General features: G+C 36.5%; 1 protein-coding gene across 1 annotated transcript in view; it reads right to left on the reverse strand.

The window, feature by feature from the left end:
- The window catches only part of ccser1 (coiled-coil serine-rich protein 1), a 143,461-nt gene that overhangs the window by 79,848 nt on the left and 50,167 nt on the right, over window positions 1–13,446 (reverse strand). Inside the window, exon 7 of the mRNA XM_037681003.1 lies at window positions 11,354–11,431. Within this exon, the coding sequence (XP_037536931.1) occupies window positions 11,354–11,431 (78 nt within the window). The remainder of the gene's footprint in view (window positions 1–11,353; window positions 11,432–13,446) is intronic.

Genomic DNA, 13,446 nt, shown 5'->3' on the forward strand with positions numbered 1-13,446 from the left:
AGAAAAAATGATCCTACAGTTTTTCACTCTTTAAAAATAACATAAGAGAATGTGAATGTTATGTTATTTTATCACGCACATATTGTCTCAAAAATTCAAAATAAATACAAAAAATAAGAAAATGATTCAACTTCTTTCAGCTTCCTTGTGCAATTTAAAAAAACAAACTCAGCTACTTTCAGCTCATTCCAGCTGTTTTGTGATAATTTTAGATTTTTTCTGCTAACTACAACATTTTTGTGCTTCTTCTATTCAGCTTATTTATGCAAGTTTCAGCTTTTTCTGCTATTTCAGCTACTATTTTGGCTGTTCTTATGCTAATTTTAGCTTTATGGCTAATTCCACAACTTGTACCCTACTTAGCTTTGTTTTAAACAAGATGGCAAAGTGTTACGAGATGTTTAAGAAGCTTTTGGAAATTTTATTTTCCTTGCACAAACATAAAAAGTACAGAGCAAACAAGACAAATAAGCAAGTATGAGCTCTGAGATACTGGTAAAGGTCTCAGCTGGTTAAAAGCTTTTTAAGCCCAGATGGAACCAGTTCTGTTTTCTTTGTAGCTGTTTTAAATATTCAGCCATTTTTTGTTTTAAGTTTGACCAAGAATTTTTTAACATGTAAAAACTTACTAAGTGTAACTGGCTACCAATTAAGTTGCATGAACTCTAGTCAGAGGGTTAATAATGAAAACTCCTTATACAGTTTAAACTCACACTTAAAAATAAAGTGAAATCAGAATCTATGACAAAAGTATCAACAAATATAAAACAGGAATTTGATTAATATTTGAAAATGTTGCTAACATTAGACTAAAGGCCAAGAAATAACTTCTAAAAAGCCTAATGCATACTTATTTCCAACATTTATTTTTTTATTATTTTGAATTTGTTTATTTGGTCCACACTGTTAAATAACATAATTTGTAATCAGGTTTTTACTACATGATAAGTCATAGATAGACAAAAACTACATGAAATTTATTAAACAAAATAGCCTATTAAACCATATTTTTCTTTTCTTTTCTTTTTTTAGCTTTCCTGATGGACTGAGGTGTTCATATTTTTCCTTAATAAATTCTAATTATACAAAGTGTTTAATATGTATACCTTCAGACTGTGGATTTAATTGAAGTGATGATTAAAGCAATGTGAAAAGAAACACAATCTACTGGCTTCCCTAGACAACTAATTGCCTTTTTATATTTTACTGAATCTGATTATATTGAATTGCATTGAACTTTATATGAATCCGTATTCATTTCATGTATTTGTAATAAAACTACCGGTAATTTGGAAGTAATTGAATTTAAGTTGACCATGATCATTCATTCTGTTCGACCTGTCTGCTTTTGTGTAGCACCCTGAGATGACTTTTGTTATGAACTTGTGCTATATAAATCAACTGAACTGAACTGAAATCTTGAACAAACATGTACTGTATTTTTCGGAATATAAGGTGCACTGGATTATAAGGCACAACGGGTCTGTTTTCATACATAGGGTGCACTGGATTATAAGGTGCATTAAGCAAAACTAAAACATTTTGACAGATTTTTGAGAGCCGTATACCACATAAAATCGGTTTGAGGTCAGTAAGCACAACCAGAATTAATCCATAAGGTGCACCAGATTATGGACTGTACTTATACGTATAGTGCATTTCTATCTTATCAAGACACTCAAAGTGCTTAGTACACTAAAATCTGTGTCCTCATTTACCCAGTTATACATCACTCTACTAGATCTCTACAAAGCTAATTGAACAAATCATTCTAAAGAGACTAATCAGAGCTTTATCACATTCATACACCGACGGGACACACATCACAGGCAATAAGGGGTTCAGTGTCTTGTCCAGGGACACTTCAGCATGTGACTGCTGGTGGATTCGAAACACCAACGCTTGCACTGGAGGACGACTGCTCTAACCATATTATTATAATATATTATATTAACCAGATTATAAGTCTCACTGTTGATTTTTGAGAAAATTAAAGGATTTTAAGTTTGCCTTATAGTCTGAAAAATACGGTACTTGTTGGAAACAAACATGCAAACACACCTACAAATGAATAACAATCCAAAATGTTTTGAAACTGTGAGAAGAATCAGTGGTATAAAGAAAAAAACACAACAACAAAAAAATCAGTCAAACTTTTACGGCAATTAAAGAACTGAATCAGGAACTGTCTTGCTGTGAAACACCACATCACTGTAAAGACTATCTTTCTACCAAGAGCTTAACCAAACTTTTTGCCTCCACCTCAGTTATTAAAGATACAAATATATATCTTTAGTTAAAAAAAAAAAACTTTTTGTACTGTTAAATTAAAAGATCCACAGTACTTACACAATACCATTTCTGCATCTTACAAGATACGTTTATGAAAACTACCTTTGGGTGCAGAAATGAAAACTTGTCTCTGTGCGTAGGCTGCTCCAGGCAAATGAACACTGGATACAAGTGCACTGTGTGTTTAATTTAGTTCCCAGTACTTTATGTGCTAAGTTCATGTTATCAGTTTAAAGCCGATTAAAGACCTGCAACTACGTCTTTAAGATGGGAATATAACTACTTTCTTTTCTTATCTCAAATAGCTGCTAAAACAATTTACTATAAGAACTTTCCATTAGAGTTATAATTAGAGCTACATTTTAAAAATAGCCCACGTATATCATATCTTGTTTCTTATATCTTCTTTCTGGTTCAATCAAAACTTTGCAAATAAAAATGAGCTAAAACAGCTGTCAGGAAATTACCAGGACTAGAAAACTGTATCAAACTATCTCTGTCATTCTTTTTCTTCAAATTCAAAAAACTTTTTTTTTTATAACTACGAACAGACTCTGTACAGTTTAAAGGAACAAATGTTGGAAGGTGACAAATAATTGTATTTTATTGTGCTGCTGTACTGTGAACTTAAGAATTTATTCATTTTTAGATAATGTTTATTGCTTTTATGCAGTCCTTTAAATTTTCTTCAAAACAAATGTGTTGTGTCAAACTAATTTAAATTAATACAGGCCTCATTGGACTAATTTTAGATATTAAACTAATATATACACACAAAGGGAAAAAATGCTAACACTTCTTTTTTTTATATATAAAATGAAAAGGGCATTATATGCAATGTTGTATTTTATAAATAAAAACTGCTAACTTTTCGGAACGACCTTTAATGCTCACAGAACTTGAGAAGCAAGCAATGATTGTATCTAAAAATTCTATGATTCAGTTCTTCTGGACACATACTACCATGCAAAGTCAGGCACAGATGCACCTTGTGTTTAAAAATAAAAGTAAATTTAAATATAGTCCGATTGGTAAAAATGTGCCATAATAAAATTGACTACATAGATGTTTCTTAAACCTTCTAAAATGTATTTTAAACAAATATGGTACTAAATTCTAAAAGATGCACCAAGTTTTCTCACTCTACAGAAACTTTAATGTTGTCAATACTAATTTACCTGTAGAAGTACTGTTGAAGGTTCTATGTAAGAATACTTGTGTGCTTGGTTAGAGCAGCCGTCCTCCAATGCAAGAGCTGGGGATTCAAATCCACCAGCAGTCACATGCCGAAGTGTCCCTGGGCAAGACACTGAACACCTCATTGCCTCTGATGTCCCCATCGACGTATGAATGTGATAAAGCACTGATTAGTCTCTTTAGAATTATTTGTGCAATTAGCTTTGTACAGATCTAGTAGAGTGCTGTATGAATGGGTAAATGAGGACACAGATTGTAAAGCGCTTTGAGTATCTTGGTAAGATAGAAAGGCGCTATGTAAGTACAGTCCATTTACCATTTATTCTGAGTAAATCTGGGCTCTTCAAAACGTAACTAAACTAACCACAAACCATACACACATTAAAAAAAACAATGTTTTACTCTGAATTTTAAAATCTGAGAGTTTAGATAAAGAAAAGTGAACAAAATATGTTGGCATTTTTAAGCATTCTGGCAGCAGCATCAGGACAACAACACCACCAGTCTGATCAAAAAAGGCACATCAGAGAATCTACTTCCTCAGGTGGTTGAGTCGAGCTGGACTAAGAAGTTCAGTCCTCAACTCCTTCTACGGGTGTGCAGTGGAGAGTATTCTGTGCTCCAGCATCAACGTGTGGCATGGAGGCTGCACAGCTGCAGAAAGAAAAGTTTTGCAGAGAGTGGTGAAGGCTGCACAGAAAACTGTTGGAGTCAGCCTCCCCACCATCACAGACATCTACACCTCCAGATGCAGGAAGAGAGGCACCTGTATCATGAAGGACCCCACTCACCCAGCACACACACTTTTTGTCCCACTTCCCTCAGGCAGGAGGTGGAGGAACATTAAGTGTAGAACCACTAGACTGAGGAACAGCTTCTACCATGGAGCTGATAGACTCATCAATCCCTAATCAGGATTATCACTGTGGAAAAAAATCACAGTAATGCCACTTGACTGTTGATATGTGTTGCTGCCTATCCATGCTGCTGATCTCATGCTGCTGATCTCATACTGCTATGTTCATTCGCACTCATCTACTCACATACTCGTGTTTGTGCTGCTGTTGTTCGGCGTATTGTTTTCATACTATTAAGTGTTTAGCATATCTTAGTTTAGTGTATTTCTTAGTTCATATCTTAGATCTTATTACTGTTTTTCTTTACACTTTATACTTTTGTTGGAGGTAAGTGGGACCCTGTGTACACAATTTTGTTCCACCACATGTACCACAAATGATGCGAATGACAATAAAGAAACCTTGACCTTGATATTAACCCACTGCAGTTTGTGACAGACTAAAGACCTAAAATCTTTCTTCAAACCAACCTTTTCCATACTTTGTTAATTTCCTGCATGTAGGCACTGCTTTATACCTCATATTGGAAGAAGTGTATAAGTATGCATTTAAATTCACTAAAAAATATACATTATTCTTTTGTAATTATGCACCAACCAACACTATGATAAATGTTTCTCTTTTCAAAAGACATCTGTGTCTGATGAAACAAAGGTAAAGTACAAAAGTGTCAATTCAATTTTGTTGGAACAAAAGTTGCTGTCCTCGACTATTTTTCTAACACACTGTTGCTTGGAATAAAACCTCTGACAGCAACTCAAGCATGAGCTCCTTTTCCTTTCTTCTAAAATGCAGTAGAGAACTTTAACTGGGACAAAATCTGGTTTAAAAAACACAGTGTCAGATGCATTGGGTTTAAATTAAACTAGGGCGCACTGTGACATGGCAGCCTCTCAGGTGGCTACCGTAGATTATTTTTACACTCACAGAATCATCTTCTGGAGTGCCAGGACTAACTTTCTTCCTCCCACCCCTCCTTCAATCCCGTTTTTCTTCAATATTCCAACCATCTTTCTCTTCTTACTTCTTTATCAAAGTACCCCTTCATGTTTGCTTTCGTTCATCTCCATCTGTTTGTTTTCTTATTAAAATAATGTATTTTTTGGAATACATATAAGCTTTAACACATACACATTCCACAAACCTTGTGTCATTTCTTCAGTCTTTCATATGTCTGGTAATGTGCGCTATTCTCAGCACTGCAACTTAATTTTTCTCATATTCTGGTCCTGCCTGTGCAATATGTCTTCTCCATTTTTGTGTTGTTTTCTGTGCCTTCTGCTCTGTCAAAGGTTAGCCTCTGCCTCCCACTGTCTTATTCATGCTCTTCTCTGTAAATATACGTGCACAGTTCTGTCTCCTGACTAATGTCAAATCCTTCAGCTCTCGCTGCTCTCTTCCTGCTTATTAAACATGGAATTTTTCCTTTGATCAGATGACACAAACTTTGAGATCTTTAGAATCCAACCTCCATCTGTCGTAAGAACAAAAAATGCAAACATATCATCGCTAAAGTTGTATTCTTACTAGAATCAAATAGAAATGAAGGTGCTAACAACAAAGAAAAGTAGAAAAAAGCCTAAAATAATGGAACATTTTTTTTCTTTTTTCCCCTCTCACATAGCCTTTGTCTTAGTAACAACAAAGCCAGGACAGGTTCATTCCCAGTTGCTGCAGGCAGCTGCACTCCGCTTCAGATAAAACACAGTAGGCGCGCCAAGGAGCACTGGTGTCACAAGAGCAAGACCTCACATTCCCTGGGTGGTACTGGTGACTGTGACAGTCAGCAGGAGTGCTAAGTCTGGCAAAAATGTTGCCAAGACCGCCACAGAGAAGTTAATTGAAGTATTGTGTTTACTGCTGTGCATGAGAGGAAAGTTCAAATGCTCAAGGTGATATTGTAGATGTTTCTGTTTAAAAAAATACCAAATGCAAATTAGAAACTGTACACAAGCAAGCAGGATAAATAAATACTAGGCTGAGTCCTATAAGTTCACATTTTCATAAACCTGGATGCAAGCTGATGATGCAACTGAAACAATACATTTTTTTCAACATGTAACATAATTCAATAATGTGAAATGCAAAATGTTCTGGAGGAGCAATGTTTGTGTAGAACATGTTAAATACAAATGATGTGTGTTTTCCCTAAAAACACAAATCAAGTTACTGTGCATACTTATTTTAACCAATACTCTACATATGATTACAGCCCCTTTTCTTTAGAAGTACAGTAGTCCCTCGCTACTTGTGGTTCGTTTTCCGCGGACTCGCTGACTCGCTGTATCGCGTTTTTTTCAAAATAAGATTGGATGTGACACACAATTGGCTGAATGATGGATGAGCTGCACAAATGGCATGCGATTTTTATTTAAAAATAATTATTGTAGGTTATTTAGCCCCTGCTGCACCTGTGTGCAGCCCACACTGCAGCAGGAGAAGCTTCCTCCTGCAGCTCCTCCTCCCTCCTCTGTCGATCTCCGTTCTGCGGCGGAGAAGTGGGCGTGGCCGAGAGCGCAGAGTGCAGTCATGGCAGGGAGCTGAAATCATGACATTCTATGCTCTTTTAGAGCATTTAGAGTTTAGAAACATTGTTTAGAATATTGCAAGAGTGTAGGAAGAATTTAAAACGCCTTCATATATATATATATATATATATATATATATATATATATATATATATATATATATATATATACTAAAACTACTACTTACTACTTGTACTACTATTCCTACTTTGCGGTTTTTCACTTACGTGGGGCTTCAGCGTACGGATCCCCCATGATAAATGAGGGACTACTGTATAACTTTATAAGAACATGCATCCAATTGTGTAAAAATGTCTGATATGGTGATGAAGGCAAGTTACTTAGTGGCTAAGCTTATTGCTAGGCAGAAAAAATGTTACACAATAATGGAGAGGCTCATTCTCCTTGCAGGAAAACGCAGCTGCACTATCAAAAGAGCCTTTGGCTGACGATACAAACACTTGAATCAACAACATGCTAAAAGACCTCTCTGCTGACATCAAACTCGCCATATGCTAAAAATGTAGACATTAAAACAAAGGTTTGAGTATTGTTTCTCATGAGTGTCTTTACACACAGAACTTTGACCAAAATGAAAATCAATTTATCAAGAAATGTTAAACAGAAAAATCTCATTTAGAAACTGCCTCTAATCTTTGTGTTTGTTGGTATTCTTTTCTTTGGTTTAGAGAAATGGCAAGAGGAGCACATGCATGTTTGTTGAACGGTTCTTGGAGTTGTCAGTTATTCAATAATGCTATGGATTTAAAAAAATTAACGTTTAATAACTTTCCAACATTTTTCAGTCAGGTCATCTGGACAGAAGGACCCAAGGTGAAACATTTCAGCACAAAAAAAATAAACTGTCTAGATGACCTGACTGAAAAATGTTGGATTGTACACCTGGATTATTGAGCATGGACTTTGTTGTTTAATAACATTGTTTTTGTCAATAAAACAAATAAAAGCAAATATATAAATAGCTAACTCAACGCAGACAGTCCTTTGTTTCCCTGTTTTTGGTACCATTACATCAGATTTAATTTTATGACCTGTGACATTTAATATTGTTATCAATAAACAAGTTTAAAATTGGGTATTGTGACATCAGTAAAAGCTCATTTTGGGGGGTTTCAGAATTGCACTCAACTCAAGAATAAATGGTGCTTGTCTCTTTACTGCAAAATCTGTAGTTCAGTCCTCTCAAGAAATTAACTGTGGTATTCTCTGACCTCAGTCAACTATTCTTCCCCCCCCCCCCCTCCCCCCCGCCAAGAATGAACTTTTTTTTTATTTTAAATGTTGATGTTTAAATTTGACATTTAACCAAATCCTTGTTACTATACTTGATTTAAACTGATCTGGTCCCATTTTTATTTTTATCTTTATCGTTCCTGTCCGTTCGTGTGTATATTTGGGGAAACTTTAAGCCATGGCTTTGGTCTTCAAGCTGAGTCCCAGCCTACATTTTTAATTTTTCCTTATCATCCAGCTGCCACTGATACTTCATGTAGGTCAGTAAGGAGGGCGCTCGCACAAAAAACATATCTATCTCTCCGACACACATGTACAAAGAAACAACCCACTGTGAAAATACAAACACAAAGTTGTTGTTTTTCTATCTAATAGTAAGACAAACGCTGAAACACAAATGTAGATGCATTCACACATACAGGTACAATAAACTGTACATTTTTATGGCAATGTGTTTGAACACTGCATCTGAAGAACTACAGTATGGCATAATGGGGGGGAAAATGCCACTACAGCCCCAGCGTCACAGACCTGGGACTATACTCTACTATGACAGTCTAATAAGAAATCTGCAGCAACCAAACCACGGTATATTTCAATGAAAAGCTTGCCAAGAGTCCTCCCCAGATAAATTTAAACCCTGCTCACACTCATATCCACACAAGCACTTCAGTAGCTACCCACACACATGCTTCCTACTGAGATTAATAAATCTTATCCAGATCGCACAGCTCTGATGGACTTCGTTCACAGAGGAGGTCTGCAGCCTGCTAAGACATGCAGACCACTTCCCCTCCTCTCTTCATCAGTTTATCCCCACCTCAATCACTTTTCATCACTCTTTTTGTGTGTCTTTTCTTTATATCACTTGCTGCTTTCCTCTGCATGCCCTGCCTGACTGCTCTCTTTTCTCTTATTTGATCTCTTCATGATTCCGTAGGAGCACATGTGGAAAAAAGACCATTAATTGTTATGATAAGGCTACGATTGAATGAGACACACAGATCAAAGGAGAATTCAGTTTTATATTTTTGAACAGACAGACTGCTGTGCTCTTTTAACTAAACAGGCCAACCCAGAGTAATTTAGTTCTGTGAGATGGAGTCTGCTCTGTGCCTGTAACAAAAAGCTAAAGCTGAGCTCAACAAAATTCAGTATTTTAAGTCACACAGCAATTTTGAAACAATGTTTTCAGGTTAGAGTAAAGTTTAAGGTTTAAACTGGTGAACTCACAAAAAACTGGGTGTTTGTGGCCACGCTGGCCCAGACTTTCTTTCTTTGACAAAACTATAAAAGATGAAATGCAAACAATTATTATTATTAGTGTAACACACCAGAATACAAATGAAGAATTTACATTTTTCATCCATTCAACCATTATCTTTACCCGCTTCTTCCTTTCCAGGAAGTGGGGGTCACTGGTGCCCATGTCCAGCTGTCAATGTGTGAGAGGTGGGGGACACCCTGGACAGGTCTCCAGTCCATCACAGGGACACACAGAGACAAACAACCATTCACTCTCTCACTCACACCTAGGGACAATTTAGAGTTACCATACAGCCTAACATGCATGTTTTTGGTCTGTGGGAGGAAACCGGAGTACCCGGAGGAAACTCACACATACACGGAGAGAACATTCAAACTCGACCCAGAGAGGCCCCCCCCCCCCAAGCTGGGAATCGATCCAGCAACCTTCTTGCTGAGAGGCAGCAGCTATATAAACTCTACCACATTGTCGCCCTCTATTTTTCATACATTTCAAAAATATAAACCTGAACTATTCTATTGCGCTGCTCGAGGTGGCTGCATGTTGGAGTACCTCTGTTACTTTCATTCTGAGATTTTGCTTTCAGAAACTTTAATTCCTCTTTATCTGGATGTAAATCACTTTTTTCGGATGATTGTTTCCTCTGGTATCTGATGCTGCGCAGTGGATTATTACAGATTTTTTTTTACTTTTGAGCATTTGTTATGATGCGTAACCATAACAACAAGGTGGTTTTTACAAGCGGAAGCAGCTGATTAACATCTCAAAAGCTCAAATAATATCTCAACTACAGCCCCAAATCTCAAATGAGTTGAAAAGGAGGCGCTGTGGATGCATTTCCATCTCCTTGCCAACTGTGCTCAAATGCCTGACCACTGAGATCCTGGAACTAGCAGGAAACACGGCTTGTGACAGCAAAAGGACCGGGATCCCCCGGAGTCTGCATGGATGGACCAAACGGCATCTGTGGCCAGTTTCTTCAGATCTGCTGTGGGACGGACCTTTACAAGCGATCCTTCCTGCCTACAGCCATCAGTATCTATAACATCTCTTAATGAATCAAGGATAACAGCTACAACAACATTTAATTTCCCTTTGGGATTAATTTGATTCAATTAAATTCAAAAATACTTTATTAATCGTAATTAAATAATTAATAAAGTATTTTTGAATTGAACTGAATTCTGCATCAGCAATATTCATAATCCCTTGCTGAAATTAAACCAAACTTCCACCACAGTCAAACTGAGAACTGAAATGATCAGACTGATCCGGCCGCTTTAGAGGAGAACTCTAAATGGCTCCTGACATCTGGCCCTTTCAGACCAACTGTGACATGAGTTGCACTCCCTGCTAGGTTCAACACACTGAACAGTACAGTAGCAGTATGCAGAACAAACTTGTCGTTTTTCTTTTAAGCTTGTCTTCTGATTGTTGGTGGGTAACAAGTTCCCAACTTGCATGCAGAGTCAAAAGCTGCATCTGTCCTGCTGATATATAAAAGTGAACAAGCATTGATCAAATGCCCTTTGAGTTAATGGGAATTGTAAATTGTTAAATTTCAGTGTTAATTATCCATTTTAGTTGACCTCAAAGTCAAAAACTAAGGATTAAGTGAATCAACTGAGCTATGAAGCACAGACCAGATCCATAATTTTTTGTCTTTTTTTTTTGTTTGTTTTTTGGGGGTCGTGGGAGTCACTGTTTGTAATGAATACTTTCACAGTAATACTGAATAACAAACAATTACAAATGACAGATATTGAGTTGATGGATGGATGTTGGTTTAGCTTCTGTGAAATTGTTTTCTATCACATCATCTTTTTAGCAGTCCCTGCACATCACAAAGAGGCTTTTGTCTATATTTACGTATTATGGCTAAAAGTAATTATAAATAAATTTAATAAAGAACAAAGGCATACAGTAATGAAAAGATAAAATAGTGTGACTTGTAATACCTTAAATGGCAGGGACTTTTCACTGCAGGGACTGATGGGTAGAGACTGGAGGCTGCTGGCAGGACTTGGCTCTGTGCTCTGTGAAACACAATAACACAAACCTATATAAGAACACAGAACAACAGATGTTATACATCAGGCTGGCAAACATTAAATTGTATTGGGAGAAAACTTTTTTTTTAAATGTTTGGCTGTCAGTTCATGAAAATTGTGGACTGCAGAAAGTTTCAGCATATTCTTGCAAAATTGTGTTTGTTGTTAAGCAGTAAAACAAAAAAATATATATAACAAAGGTCTTGTCGCTCATTCAGTACGAAAGTAAAAGGGCCAATTATATGTGCAATTCTTAACCACATTTTTTTATAATATATTTTTCTTGATCTCAATTGAGATTGGTTCAGTTGGTAGAGCTGTTGCCTCTTAGCGAGAAAGTTGCCGGATCAAATCTTGGTCGGGGGCCTTTCTGGGTGGAGTTTGCATGTTCTCTCCGTGCATGTGTGGGTTTTCTCTAGATATTCCAGTTTCCTCCCACTGACTAAAAACACGCATGTTAGGCTGATTGGTAATTCTAAATTGTCCCTAGGTGAAAGTGAGATAGTGAATGGTTGTTTGTCTCATTTGTCTCTATGTGTCCCTGTGATGGACTGGAGACCTGTCCAGGGTGTTCCCCGCCTCTTTCACAGTGACTGCTGGATATGGGCACCAGTGACCTCCACTTCCTGGAAAGGAAGAAGCGAGTAAAGATAATGGATGGATGATTTCATTTTATTTTGGACCCACATTTATTTCAAACAACCTGTAAAGGAAAAGGCTTTGAGCTTTTTCATTTGGTTTCTCACATAATCCCTGATTTCAGTTGCAGTCAGACATATTTTGGCAATGATCAACAAAACAGGTAGCAACTGGGCAGAAACTAGGGATAGCTAGAGGGGGATCCCAAAATAAACAACACACAATCACACACCCACAAAAGCTGCATGCAAGCATTAATTCAGGTGACAATGAATGAACATGAAGCCACAAGCAGACATGCAGACACAAAGAAACATAGTTCTTCTGAGATCAGATGCTGTTCTAAATGTCACTGGCAAGGGCTTTAATAGGACGTATGGGCAGCAGGGAAGATAAAATGTGGTCTTCTGCCAAGACTACTGATACTGATTCAGTACTGCTCAGTAATGACATGATAGCACTACATGACAGGTAAAATGTAAAGATAAAATGAGAAAAATGGGAATGGCTGACAGATGTACGACATAGATTGATTCCCATCACTATAGTGCAATGTGAACAAAAATTGTCATGGATTTATTTTAGTTTTACTCTGTGTGTGTGTGTGCGTGCGTGCGTGCGTGCGTGCGTGCGTGCGTGTATTCTTCTTTCGGCTGCTCCCTATTTTAGGGGTCGCCACAGCGAACTAAGTCGCATGAAGACTTGGCAGTTATTTTTTTTACGCCAGATGCCCTTCCTGACGCAACTAGAGACCACCGAGCTACCACAGCCCTCTGTGTGGAACAAAGAGCTGCTATCTAAGACACACAGAGGAGCAGATGGTGGGGGTTAAGGGCCTTGCTCAAGGGCCCAGAGTGGGACGAATGAGGGTGGGGGAAGGTGTGGGTGCGTCATATAAGGTATAAAATACAGACACACAAAAAAAATATATATATACCGTATACGGTGTATTTTATGTGTATTTTTTTGTGTGTATTTTATACACAAAAATATATGAATTTTATATATATATATATATCATATAAGGTGAAAAATATACAAAAATAAAATAAAAACAATATACTGTATACGGTGTAAAACACACAAAAATAAAATAAAAACAATATATTGTATATGGTATAAAATAAACAAAAATAAAATAAAAAATATATATCGTATAAGGTATAAAATACACAAAAATAAAATAAAAAATATATATCGTATACATTATAAAATACACAAAAATAAAATAAAAACAATATATCGTATACGGTTTAAAATACACAAAATAAAATAAAAACAATATACCGTATATGGTATAAAATACACAAAAATAAAATAAAATAAAAACAATATATTGAATATGGTGTAAAATATACAAA

Source organism: Nematolebias whitei, chromosome 8 (assembly GCF_014905685.2).
Source record: "Nematolebias whitei isolate Nwh7 chromosome 8, NemWhi1, whole genome shotgun sequence".
NCBI lineage: Eukaryota > Metazoa > Chordata > Actinopteri > Cyprinodontiformes > Rivulidae > Nematolebias > Nematolebias whitei.